At 41.9% G+C, this 13,851-nt stretch overlaps 1 protein-coding gene across 2 annotated transcripts; it reads left to right on the top strand.

Moving 5' to 3' along the window:
- The first annotated feature begins 2,829 nt into the window (after positions 1-2,829).
- ATMIN (ATM interactor) lies at positions 2,830-13,397 on the top strand. 2 transcript variants are annotated; one of them, XM_019711077.2, is made up of 4 exons: positions 2,830-3,200; positions 8,064-8,189; positions 8,952-9,151; positions 9,657-13,397. In XM_019711077.2, the coding sequence occupies exons 1-4, from the start codon at positions 2,874-2,876 to the stop codon at positions 11,467-11,469; spliced, it is 2,466 nt and encodes an 821-aa protein (XP_019566636.2). In that variant the 5' UTR covers positions 2,830-2,873; the 3' UTR covers positions 11,470-13,397. The 2 variants fall into 2 exon arrangements, with proteins under 2 accessions (XP_019566636.2, XP_074170626.1); XM_074314525.1 differs by lacking the exon at positions 8,064-8,189 and adding an exon at positions 8,190-8,337 and having other exon boundaries at positions 3,065-3,200.
- Positions 13,398-13,851: the final 454 nt, after the last annotated feature.

Genomic DNA, 13,851 nt, shown 5'->3' with positions numbered 1-13,851 from the left:
CCTGAATGCCTGCGTTAGGTCTGAACAGAGGCCCTGCATGTTCCTCGGTTGGTTCTCACAGGCTCATAGTCTTCCCTTGTACTGGGTGGGTATGTGCAACTGGAGCCCGAACAAGAAGATGCCAATGGTATTACCCAGCCTAAGGTATTAGTGGAATCACTGGCTGAGGCAGAGGCACAGACAGCTCTGCGTGAGAAAAATGGTAAGCTCTTACCTATTATTTGCTATTTGCTCCAGAGACACATAGAGTACATAAATGGAGTCTTGTGAGTCTATGGAACAAATGGAACAGTAAATGTAGATCCAAGGACCCCCCGGCCCAAGGAATATACTGCCTCAAAAAAAAGTAAGTAAAGGAAAATAAAAAAAAAAATCCAGTTTTTTTTTTTTTTTTTTTTTAATAATTAAATTTTTTTTTGGGTGGGGGGGGGTTTTCAACTATTCAGCTAACATTTTTACTTTTACTTTACTGTGGCAGGCACTGTTTTATTTTTATTATATTATTTTATTTTTTTTCTCTTATTATAGGGCAGGGCAGGGCAGCTTTACTTTTTTTACTTATTTAAAAAAAAAAAAAGCTTAAGTAGTAGGTGTGTGGTGGACCCCACACAGTCAGCAGCCAGCAGACAGACTCTTACACAGCAACAAAAGGAAGGAAGGAGGAAAGGATATGGATGCATTCACCACACATGGGGGGGGGGGGGGGGGGGGGTTTTTTTTTTTTTTTTTAAAGAATTAGTTGATATAGGCCCCCCCCCCCCCCCCCCCATGTCCATATCCTATCCCCTAAGTAAGTAGTAAGTTAAAAGCAAAGGGACTTTGGGGAGGGGGAGAGGATGGGGATGGACCCAGTGTGTAATCAAAAAAAAAAAAAAAAGGAAAAGAAGAAGAAGAGAGAGAGACTGAAGAAATGACAGTGATGTGACAGTGACTCAACTCACCAACTCTGACTGACTGACTGGAAAAGGGAAAAAAAAAAATTTTTTTTTTTTTTTTCCAGAAGAAGAGAAGCCCTACCAACACCTTGCTCTTAACGTAGTAGACTCATTTCAGACTTCTGACCTCCAGAACTGTAAGTTAATGAGGAAAGAGTGAAGATGGGGAATAAAATGGAAAAATTTTATTTTTACTGCTAAAATTAAAAATTTTTAGGTGGAGGCATGAGGAAAGATTCCATTTTTGTTTTTTTTTTCCTGGGAATGTAAAATGTAATGAATATGAACTTTCCAGTCCAGTCCCAATGCCTAAATTTAAATCTGGAGATAACCCTCTGATTCTGATCTGATCCTCTCACACTCACACCACACACACACCCACATCCCATCCCCCCCCCATGAGATGATGACAGACCAGCTGGGGCTTACTTTGGACCACCTGGCATCCAGACTGCCTCTGATCTGACTGATAACTGTCCTGACTCAATCCTAGGACTAAGAGGACAGGACTGATAATTCTCAAGACTGTCCTTTCTGTAATAAAAACTTTTCTTTCTTTGGAACACTTTTGAGTTTTGCCTAGCTCATTTCCCAGTGTGCAAAACTCCAAGACCCTTGAATAATTCTTTCATTTATTTTTGAGCCAAAGCCTTTTTTTTTTTTTGTATATAATATAAAAATTGTGTTGTTGTGCTAAGCTTTTCTAGTCTAGTGTTTTTGCATTGCAGCAAACCTCATATCATACTATATATATAATATAAAAAAGTTTTCACATAAAAAAAAAAAAAAAAAAAATAGTTCTAGTGATAAAAAAGAAAAGAACTGAGAGAGAAGAGACTCAAGCGCGCGCATCAGGAGACACACACTTATTTTTACGCCCAGGGCAGGGGGGGGTTCCCAAAGAAGAACTGACTTCTTCCCAGGGTCGGACACTTTTTTTTAGGGTTAGTTAGCTGGGTGGGTGGGAGAAACCTGGGCTGTGCCAAGGAGGGAGGTCCGTAGCAGCTGTGATTGCTCAACATGGTTTTTTTGGGGGGACCTCTAACCATAGTGTGTGGGAGACATCTCTGATAAGGGGATGGGGGGGGACAACTCTCCATAGGGGGGGGGAGCTCTAGGGGGAGGGGGGGGGAAAAAACCCGGCCCGACAGTGATACCAGAGATGAGTAGCAGCTGCTCTCTCACAACAGGATGTATTTCCCCCATTTCGTAGCCCTCACCCCCCCCTTTTTCTTACACCTGCCCCCTACTGTTCATTACATGACCTTCCCCCTCCCCCCTAGGTACTTTAGTTTTTTACCCCCCCCCTGAGAGCACTGTCTCCCCAAACAGTATCGAAATTCATCAGTTTAAAAAACAGGCAGTAAAATCCAGCCCCTTAAAAAAAACTGTCAATTACAACAATCCTTTCATTTGTACAACGTGACGTACTTGGTTACTTCTCTGCAAAGAAGGGGAAAACTTATAGTACATACCCGCTATGGCTGTTTTGAGGACAAAATGAAATACTAAAAAAAAAGTGCATTCCCCAGTGTCTGACACTTGGTAAACCCTAAAAAAACGATAGCAGTAATTAACGTACTGTTGCCTGTCCTGCCATTGAACATTTGGGCTATCTCTAATCTCTGGGAAGTAAAGTTCCTGAACGCATTACTTTTTCAACCCAATTATTGCGCCAGGTCAAGTTTCTAGGAAGGCAAAGAATGGGTCAGCGGAACCAGTACCTTCTCCTTGTTCATAGGAATCACTGTGAAGTTTTGCAACCTGCCCGCCTCACCTGGCGACGGCTCCCCGCAGACGCCTTCACTGCCGGCAGGGGGCGCCGCGGCTGTCGCGGCTCGGCCGGATGCTAATGAGCCCGCGGCCCCGCCCCCTGCCGGAAGTTGCAGCGGCGTGAGGCGAGGCCTGCGAGCTGGGCCCGGCTGCTGTGCGGGAGCCATGGCGGCCTTTGAGGCGGCGGCGGCGGGTCCCGCGGCTCTGGCCTCGGGTGCCCCGGCCGTCCCGGCGGCCGCGAGGGGAGCCGCCGCCGCCTCGGACCTTTGGGGACCCCCCGGACGGCTGAGGGGCAGCCGGCCGCGGCACGCGGCGGCAAGGCAGCAGCCCGCGGGTCCGGCGCCGCCGGCCCGGGAGCTGATCCAGCCGTCGGTGAGCGAGCTGTCCCGGGCTGTGCGGACCAACATTTTGTGCACTGTGCGTGGCTGCGGCAAGATCCTGCCCAACAGCCCCGCGCTCAACATGCACCTGGTCAAGAGCCACCGCCTGCAGGTGAGCCCGCCGCCGGACGGCTCCTCCCCAGGCCTGGCGCTGACAAAGAGCCTTGGTCGCGGGCGAGGGAGCAGGTCCGGCTTTCAGGGCGGCGCGGCCCGCGGTCGGGAATACGCTGTGTGAGTCCAGCCTCCGTCGGCCAGCATCGGAGGGGGCTTCCAAGTACATAAAACGGGCCAAACCGAATGGTAGTCCCAGCCGGGGAAAGTGGGAGCTAGGAAGCGGGAACGCGTAATAATAGGAAAACACTGTGTCATGCCACTCGGCTGTCACGCTGGGACAACCCAGGACTACCAGCCTTACTTCGCGACCCGGGCATTTTTTATACATTTATCTGGTTAGTTCTTCCAGCAACTTCGTGAGGTACGTATCGTATCGTCCTCACTCTGTTGATGAGAAACAGATTACGCAACCTGAGGAGTGCTGGGATTTAAACCTGGTCTCTGGTTCGAAAGCCCTGTGCTTTCCACCACGCCCACACAGCTCCTTCGGGCGTTGAGGTCCTGCCGCGTTGTTAAAAGGTAGCTGCAGATCTGGCTGGGCACTGTCAGCGTCTGTGTCGATACAAGTTTCAGGGTCGATAAAATCAGCTTTGCTCAGGAATGAGACCTAAAGGAAAAGTGCCCCCCTTGGGTCATCTTTAAGAGGGAACCCAGTACGATATGAACGTAGTCAGAGCATCCCTTCCATCTTGTGTAAAACAGAGTGATGATTTTCAACCTGTAGTGCACGCCTGTGGGAATCTTATTAAAATTCCAGATGTTCAGCTCTACCCAGACCTATTAAATCATAATTTCTCAGTCATAACAATAGAAAGCTCCCTTTCACCACTGAGAGCCTTTCTTTGCCAACAGTGACATAATTTGAAACCCTAAGTCACTGAAAGAAGTTTTGTGAATGTGTAGCCTTTTGATGGTCTGAATTGATTCAGGAGAAAGTTTAAATGACTTCATGTAGTGCATGTTCTGTCTATGCGCAGGTAAATCCTCCTTGGAAGCTTCCTTAGAATCAAGCTTCTGATAAGAATTGAACAGCAGAAAGGTTGAGGTTATAGTCTCTAGTAGGGGAAATGTGTGCCCATGAAGGGTAATGCATTTTAGCACCAACTGAACAGAGATGCAACCACATTCTCATATGAAGATTAGGGACCCCAAACAGGAAATGTACATGGAGGTATACTGAGGAAGACCCGGCAGGTGGGGCTGCAATTTTTCTCAGAATTGTTTTGGGTGTCTTCTAGGACACAAGTGCAATAACTCAGGACATGGTCTTCAGTCTCCTATTTTCTCTCTCATACTAAATTGTAACTAAGTCCTTCCTTACCCATATTTTATTTCAAGTGGATGAGTTTATATTTGTAGGAACTCTGCAGCCAAATCCCTTGGTTCTCTTTAGCTCATGTACAACAGCCATCACCCATCTTCAGTATCATCCCCTCACTGATGGACAACTAAGGCAGACAGTGCAGCTCTGAGCACAAATGAAGCTGCCAGTCTGACCAGGACCCACCTTGCGGTGGCCTGAGCATCACTCTAGCAGCACTTTTCAACGGTTATATTGTTCGTTTCTCTGGAATTGCTGTTGGGAGCTCTGCATCTCTCAAGACTCTGTGAAGCTCTGTTAAGCATAAAGATAGCACTTACTCTTCCAGATTAGCTTGGTAGTAGGTATACAATAGGTTTATTTCTAAGTATGTTTGCAAAATATGTAAAGTTCAGGAATTCTGAAGATACCAATACATATAATAAGTCTAAAAAGGAGGAATATGTTTGAGGCAAGTACCAACTTTGGCAGTCAAATCTTTATTTGGACTTGAGCACTTCAGAGTATAAGTATCCTCCCGTTGCTTATCTGTGTGAAGTCATTCTTCCAGTTCTAGTCAGATTTGTTTTTCAGAAATCACTTGTCTGAAGACAGCATAGTGTACTTAAGATCCCTTTCTGAACTGAAATGTTGAACAACGAAAAAATGGACTCGTCTGAGTGACCTAGGGAAACCTGTTTCAGCAAGAGTTTTAAAAACTCCGCCAGAACCATCATTGTGTTTTTCTTGTCACACAGGCTCATCTTCCTGCCTTTCTCTGCCTTTCTAACCATGGTGCTCAGCAGCCCTTGAGCATCTGCTCTCTTGGTGGAAAGGGGGTTCATTTTTCTTTAACAAAGGTGGCCTATGTGACAAAATACTCATATTCGAATAGTGGTGCCCCAGTGTGGCAAATCTATACCCGCAGTCTGGATCCTGAATAGAAGGCTCTTGAATTCAAACATTACCTCTCGACACTTGATATTCTCAAAGTATGAGAAGGAGGAGGCCTGGGGACAAGGGCTGACTGCAAACTCCCTGTGATTTTGAAAGCAGTCTGTGTTTGGACCAGAGAGTCCACTACCAGTCAAGCGTGCACCTACTTTCTGCTCTGAAACTAGTCTGAGTATATCTGCTTAGCACATTTGTATAATATTAAATGGACGTTTTCCCTTTCGTTCTCTTGGTTACAGCTACTTGCATGATTCTAGTTTCTTTCCTAGTTTTTATTTTTTCTAGATTATGATCATTTTTTTATTCCCTTTCCCATTAGTTGCTGTGTGGTTCTTACTCTGTTCTAACCTTTCTTCACAGGATACCTTGCCCCCAACCAAATATTCCCTTCCTAACATAAATGATTAATAAATCCTTCTGAAGGATGATGGATAAGACTGGGATTGTATGGTAGAGGGTACATGCTGCCTTTTGATTTTATGTGGGTTCTTAACATACATGTCTGTATTCCATATCCTGTAAGGAAATCAGGACATACCCTAGTTCGGCCTTGCCTATGGGGGGGGATCCGCGGAGAAATGAAAGCTGGTGATTCAGAGAAAGGAAGGGTAGGAGTAAATGGGCATCTTGATTGTTAAGAGATTCTTCTATTCCTCGTGTTTGAAAGCAGTGAAAGGGACAGGAGGGCCCTTAAAAACCTTCTTGTCCAGGAGCACATGTATTTTTAAAACATGACGTAGAGGATTTTGTTTATGTTCAGTCCAAGGGTTTGCTTTTAATGATTTGCCAGGAATGTTTTCTAAAAGCAAAGAGAAGAAACAGTTCCAACTTCCTCTATAGACCATTTTGTACAAAGACTTCTAATTTTAAATTTACAATAAGAAGACGACAAAGCAAACTCATTTTCTTCTTGGATGCTTTCTGTGGAGGCAGTCAGGTGCTAGACTAGCTATAATACCCTTTTCCCCAATTCTGGCCGTGATTCTTACAATTCTTCCCTTTTACCCTCTCATCTTCATTTGTGTTCTGCCCTCTTGCTTTTCTCTTCTGTGTGTTTACTTTTTTCCATCTTGTTTTCTTGATTGTTTCCTCTCATGGGTTCTTTTCAAATTCTTTTACTTAAAATGTTTCATAAACATCTTATGAGATGTTTATTTTTATTTTAAAATGTTTCATAAACAGTTACCCAAAAAAGTACGTAAAACATGAAACATTTTTTGTGTGTATTTTTTCAGTTATGCACATGAAAGATAAAGCACAAAATGGTAAATTTTGTTCTTAAGTATGTACAGAACTTCAGAACAAAACATCACTTTCTCACTGCAATTCATGTTTTATTGTGTCATCACCATTTCTTATCTCCCCTGTTCTTATCTCAGCCAACATACCTTACTATCTCAACATAGCTTATTATCTCAGACCCAATGGGAAGAAGGCCCAGAAGCAGGAAGAGTGGTAGTGACAGCCAGAGCTGAGGAGCCTGCCCTCAGAAAGCCAGAAAGTGAACAGTGTCAGGTTGTTGCCACATGCTTGTAACAGTGCCTGGCACAGTAATAAAAGCTATGTTAGTGCTGGCCATTATAATGATTATTAAATTTCAAACATAGTGTGCTGCCTATACTGAAGCTGCTATATAAAAGTTGTGTCAATTAGCTTTAGCTACTTTAGGGGGCAGTGTGATGATCAGAGAAAGTCAGTGCTATTAAGCAGGAAGGCCTACATCAGCCATAGGAGGTTTTTTCAGGAGCTCACACTAAGACATTGGGATGGGATAAAAGGGAAGGGAAGACTTAAGGATGATACAGAAATCCTGAGTTGAGAAACTGTAAATATATCATGAATAGAGAAGTTGGCTTTAAGGTGTTGAAGTAAGAACATCCAAACCTGCAGAAAAATTTTATCTGAGTTTATTAGAATTTATTTGAGCCAGAGGATTCACCTGGAAGCAAAGCGTCAACAGTCTGAAAAATGCTTCCCAGAATGATAGTTTGCAGTTTCTTTTATACATTTGGAATTAAGGACAAAACGTAAGGAAGATTGCATGAAGGCGGGGAAATCTTTATGATTGGATTATAGGATAGTTAATAAGATTATGTGCTCTCTTGATTATACTTCTGAGGGATCTGAAAAGCATTTCTAAGGTGTGTTAACATAGATGCACAAAAACAATGGACAGGGCTTGCTTAAGGCAAAGAACCTTTTACTAGGACACTTATAAGTGTGAGGCATGACCTGCCCAGTTAGGAATTTATGATAGGATCACCCCTGTGAGGTTATTTTCAGTTAGATTTATTACAGAGCCCCTTTTTCATCTACAAGGCCAGAGATTATAAGTTTAGAATGAGTCATTTTAAAGGAATGGACAGAAGATTTTTAAAGAACATAGCGTGAGCTATGGTTTACACACCATAAAATTTATACATTTTAAGTGAATAATTCAATTATTTTTAGTAGATTTACATAATTTTGCAATCATCTTCAATCCAATTTTAGAACATTTTCATTTCTCTAAAAAGATCCCTTGTTCCCATCTTTAGTCATTCTTTGTTTTCACTCCCAGCCCATTCTATTGGGCATTTTTGAAAATAATTAATTTTTCTTTTGCAGGATGGCATAGTAAATCCAACAATAAGAAAAGATTTGAAAACTGTACCGAAATTCTACTGTTGTCCAATTGAAGGATGCCCTAGAGGCCCTGACAGACCATTTTCTCAATTTTCTCTCGTAAAACAGGTATTTTACTTAAGTATACTTCTCTGAGGATGAAATGCAGATGGTATAAATCCAATGTGCCTTCTAATTACTTACCAAACATAACTAGAGAATTGAGCAGAAAATTGCTTGTGAGGACAGCTGCCTAAGAGTGTTCCAGTTGGAAAAAGTAAGTAAGGTGTGATGCAAGTGAAGGGAATTGTGGCTTGTTCTGGAGGGAAGATGTCTGGAATAGATTCGGAGAGAGAGAAGAAGACCAATTCAAAGAATGAGAAAATGTGGACATCCAGATCTCTTGTGTGAATGTGTATGCCTCCAAGGTCAGACAAGCAAAGGCGCAAAGAAAATGCTCCCCCAAGGGAATAAGAAACTGCAGAATTCAGGAAAAGAAGAATTTCAGAAGCAGCTATTTTAAGAGGAGGGAGGGGCACAGCAACCAGGAAAAGAGGTGATTCAAGGCTGGGAGAGATTGGAGGCTGAAATACTTCCCTGAGAGTTTGCTGGAGGGAGTCCCGTGAAAAACATTGCAAAGGTTTTGATTTCTGCCTTCAGCACTTATTTGTAGATCAGAACCTAAATGCCCGGTGCCATGGATTGTTTCCCAAACAGTCTCCACTTTTCACAAAGCAAAAGTGACAGAGAGAAGCACATGATAAACATTCTTTTCATTTGGACTGCTATGTTTTATCATGTAAAATCATGGTTAATTTGGGTATGTTGATGGTTTTTGAAATGTTTTAGCAGTTGCAGTTTTTCATTCTGATCCTTTTGTGTTCTTCCCAGCACTTTATGAAAATGCATGCGGAAAAGAAGCATAAATGTGGTAAATGCAGCAATTCATATGGCACTGAATGGGACTTGAAAAGGCATGCAGAGGATTGTGGCAAGACCTTCCAATGCACGTGTGGCTGTCCCTATGCCAGTAGGACTGCGTTACAGTCCCACATCTACCGAACTGGCCATGAGATCCCTGCAGAGCACAGGTAAAGAGAAAAAGTGGTGGCCCAAAAGTCAATAGCTGTGGGAAGTTTCAAATTAAACTTGTTGGGAAGACGTGAGTGAAGGAAGAAAGGAGAAATAATGGAGAAAAGATGTGACATGGAAGAAGGTGACTTTCGGAAATGGCAGCAGTGCTAACAAAGGATCCATGTCTACTTGACCTAGTTGTTCTTCCTTATTCTTTCAGCCAACTCCTTTTGAGGATCCCTTATGAAATTACTTCATCTCAAAGCTCATATTTATATTTGGGTAACTAGCTTCCTACTTTAGAAGTGATAAAAGTTACATTGTATAATCTCTTAAATTCCTTGTGCTTACAGATCTGAGTTCTAGTATTTAGAGCTTTATGCTTCCTCCTTCCCTGTTTGTATGTTTCTGAACTTCTACCTACCACATAGTAGGTCCATTTCTCAAAGAGTGCTAAAGAAGGGATTTCTCTTCACTGGGTTGAATCTGACCACTTTTTATTCACTCTGTCATTATTTTCAGGGATCCACCTAGTAAGAAAAAGAAAATGGAAAACTGCGTGCACAACCAGAAGTTGTCCAGTAAGACCATTGAATCATTGAGTAACCAACCAACCCCAAGACCAGACCCTCAAGAATTAGAAACTTCAGAAATTAAGCTAGTAGCTTCTTTTGAAGACTCTTGCGGCTCCACTGCCAGAAAGCAGACTCTTACAACAGCAACAAGATATCCTCAGAAGTTACTTTTGCCAAAGCCCAAAGTGGCTCTGGTTAAACTGCCCGTCATGCAGTTTTCTCCTGTGCCTGTCTTTGTGCCTACAGCTGACTCCTCGGCCCAGCCTGTTGTGTTAGGTGTCGATCATCAGGGCTCTGCCCAAGGTGCTGTGCACTTACTGCCCTTGTCAATAGGAACCCTGATCTTTGGCCTTGATTCAGACGCCTGCTCTCTTAAGGAGAGCCTCCCGCTTTCAAAAATTGTAAATCCTGTTGCTGTTGAGCCAATTAGTACAGGTGTTCAAGTGAACTTAGGTAAAAGTTCGTCTAATTCTTTACAAGAACTAGGTGACACATGTCAAAAGAACAGCATTTCTTCAATCAATGTACAGACAGATCTGTCTTATGCCACACAAAACTTTATACCTTCTGCACAGTGGGTGAGCCCTGATTCCTCTGTGTCGTCTTGTTCTCAAACTGATTTGACATTTGGTTCTCAAGTTTCCCTTCCCATTAGTGTTCATACTCAAACCTTTTTGCCCAGTTCTAAGGTAACTTCATCTATAGCTGCTCAGACTGATGCGCTTTTAGATGCTTGTTTCCAGTCAGGTGGAATCTCTAGAGAAACTCAAACCAGTGGAATGCAGAGTCCGACAGAGGACCGAGTACAGATGGACCAAGCTGTAATGTGTGGAGACATTTTTGAGAGTGTCCATTCATCATTCGGTGTTTCTACAGACAATATTATAAGCAGCAGCTTAGTAGCAGAGACTGTAACTCATGATTTGTTACCTCAGAGCCACCCTAAGACTTTAAATCAAGATATTGAGAAATCTGCACCAATTATAAACTTCAGTGCACAGAACAGTATGCTTCCTTCACAGAACATGACAGATAACCAGACCCAAACTATAGATTTATTAAGTGATTTAGAAAACATCTTATCAAGTAATCTGCCTGGTCAGACACTGGACAATCGTAGTCTTCTGTCGGACACGAATACTGGACCTGACCCCCAGCTCTCATCTGGCCCAACCCAGAATCCTGCCATTGATTTTGATATTGAAGAGTTCTTTTCGGCCTCAAATATCCAGACTCAAACTGAAGAGAGTGAGCTTAGCACCATGACCACTGAGCCAGTCTTAGAATCGCTAGACATAGAGACCCAAACTGACTTCTTACTTGCAGACTCCTCTGCCCAGTCCTACAGTTGTAGGGGAAATTCTAATTTCTTAGGCCTTGAAATGTTTGACACGCAGACACAGACAGACTTAAACTTCTTTTTAGACAGTAGCCCTCCTCTGCCTCTGGGAAGTATTCTGAAACACTCCAGCTTTTCCATGAGTACTGATTCATCTGACACAGAGACCCAAACTGAAGGAATCTCCGCTGCTAAAAACATACCTGCTCTAGAAAGCAAGGTTCAGTTGAACAGTGCAGAAACACAGACCATGAATTCTGGCTTTGAAACCCTGGGGAGCTTGTTCTTCACCAGCAATGAAACGCAGACTGCAATGGATGACTTTCTTCTGGCCGATTTGGCCTGGAACACAATGGAATCTCAGTTCAGCTCCGTAGAAACCCAGACCTGTGCAGAACTACACACAGTCTCCAACTTCTAAAAGGGGATCCACGTGTGGGATGGCATTTACAATTTCCTTCTGGACTTAGAAAATGGAGAATAGGGACAACAGTATTAACTCTATTGAATGTAGTTGATATGCAGTTGCTTCGATTCTTTGAGGTTCTTTGCTTTTTGTTTGTACTTGTAAACATGAAATTTGTGTATAAATGTGAGTGTATTATAAAGTAAGATGTTGATCTAAAAAGAATTGTATTGTGTTGCCTACATTTGCCCTTTTACAGCTAGTCTTCCCATCTTTAAAAAAAAAAAAAGGGAATTTCACACCTTTAAAACCCATCTAGCCATTTAGCTGAAGCCAAGCTTAACAGGTACTAGGGTACAAACTTTTGAAATCTTCAAAATATTTTAGTAGAAGTGTGACTTACTTAAATTGCACCTAAAATATTCTTGACAGTGCGTGTTAGAAATTCCTGTTTCCTGATAGTAATACCTAAAGAAATCTGATGCTGCATCATCAAATTTAGATGCCAGTGCTTAGGTGCTTCGAGACTCATGCTGCCTGCTGCTTTGACATCTCCTTTCTGACTTGAAGACACAAAGGAAAACTACATCTGCCTTTAGCTTTTCAGACAGTTTTCATGTAGTCATTGCCATCCCTTCTCTACATGAACTCTTGATACCAATGTAAGTGTACAGTACGTTCCTCACAAGATGAGTCACTGTAAAATTACTGCTTAATGTAGTAGCAGCAAGCCCTTAGTGTAAATAGTGATAACTTCTTATCTAAATAACAGTCGTGGTTGTGGAACCACGCCTGTCGGCTCCTACTGGAGTGCACGATACAAACATCCCCTCCTAGACGCTCCAGTAGGCCAGGGTGGTGTTCCAGAGCTGTTTGTCAAAGTGCACCCCAGGCTGGATCTGAGTTTTGTCACTCTAAATGTTAAAAAATATATCATAAAAAAATATATATATATCATGGAAAGGAAAAAGGACATTCCTCCCTAAATTTCAATACTTGGCATAAGCTTGAAAGGGAAGAGTGCAATCCACAATTATTTTAAAGTGAATCTTCTTTTCATCCACCTTTCATCTTTTCCTTGAATAAGGAAAGACATTGTTCTAGCAAGAATATTATTTGTGCCTTGAGGATAGCAATGATAGAATAGTTCCAGCTTCTGCATTTTGTTTATTTATTTACAGAGGGTGATATCACCAGTCTTCTCCAAAGAAAACTGAGGTGGAGACCGATGGCTTCCATAATCAAAGACATCTATGTTTTGAGATGGGAGCGTGATCAAGGATGCTTTAGGGGTTTTCTGTATTTAGGAGACCCTGAATTCTTGATTCTTGGCCAACTTTCAGGCAAGTAAAAATCAGTGCAGCCTGTAGGTTTTCCGAGTTTATCAAAACATGTTCTGTTCCTTCTGTGGCACTTCTGTGCTGATGAAGGCTGAATCCTCAAAATAAAACCTAAGAGAGGACTACCTGATGGTGTTGCTAATTCCTATTCCATAGAAGAATTGTTGGTAGCGGATACATAACATATCCCAGGTAGATGAACTCGACCGGGTAGATTAAAAGTTTGCTTTGGTCACAGTTGCTTATGAATATGGGTTTCAAAACAAACATAAAGCCTTAACTTAGGATTTCATTATGTTTTAGAATTGTCACTGCCTTAATGTTCAAACATCTATTTAGATCCTCTCCATAAAGGAGAAATGCATGTCTGTTTATGGCTTTTCGTAAATATAAATGCAGTGATCTATGGCTTTAAAAAATTTCTTTGTTTCTGTGACAGTGTTTGTTAATCCAGCCAATAGAGTTACTTACAGAAAAATGGAGCATGTAATAGTTCTTCATGTACAAGTAAGAACTGTTTCCCCCAAAACCTTAGTTACCTGAATTGTTCTAAGATTACTTGTAAAAGCTGAAATTCAGTGATTAAAGAGAGTAAGAATTCTACCTTTTTTTTGTGAATTCTTTGACGTACTCATAACGTGACTTATGTTGTTGCCTTAATTTTTCACAAATTCATCGTCTTCCAAAAGTCACATAATGAAATGATTGAGCGTAGTTATTTTCATTATTGTTTTACCTTTGGTCATAAAAGCGTGCTAACAGTTTTCCTAATAGAAAATGAAAAGACACTCCATTACCAAAGTTTCTACTTTGATGTAAAGTTTTTATTCTGATAAAAACTATACATCTTGAGATTTAAGTTTTTGGAAAATTTATTCAAGGGAAATTACTCTCCAATTCATGCATTTGCCAAATGTGACCATTGTATAATGGGGTGACTTTTATCTTTGTAAATAATGTAGTTCTGGTTTAAGAGCATAGAAAGGGTTAGAATATGAGTAGTTCTTTGCTTAGTCACTAATTTGCAGGAAAACCAAATCCCTGCTTCTGATTTCCT

This window comes from Rhinolophus sinicus, linkage group LG11, assembly GCF_036562045.2.
Source record: "Rhinolophus sinicus isolate RSC01 linkage group LG11, ASM3656204v1, whole genome shotgun sequence".
Classification (NCBI taxonomy): domain Eukaryota; kingdom Metazoa; phylum Chordata; class Mammalia; order Chiroptera; family Rhinolophidae; genus Rhinolophus; species Rhinolophus sinicus.
The sequence above is the reverse complement of the archived record's forward strand: the minus strand, read 5'-3'. Positions and strand labels throughout refer to the sequence as shown.

Excerpts from the sequence above, each read along its gene's own strand:
- ATMIN (XM_019711077.2), top strand. The coding sequence starts at position 2,874 with ATGGCGGCCTTTGAGGCGGCGGCGGCGGGTCCCGCGGCTCTGGCCTCG. Across the intron at positions 3,201-8,063 it reads TCAAGAGCCACCGCCTGCAG|GATGGCATAGTAAATCCAAC; the intron begins GTGAGCCCGCCG and ends TTTCTTTTGCAG. Across the intron at positions 9,152-9,656 it reads GAGATCCCTGCAGAGCACAG|GGATCCACCTAGTAAGAAAA; the intron begins GTAAAGAGAAAA and ends CATTATTTTCAG.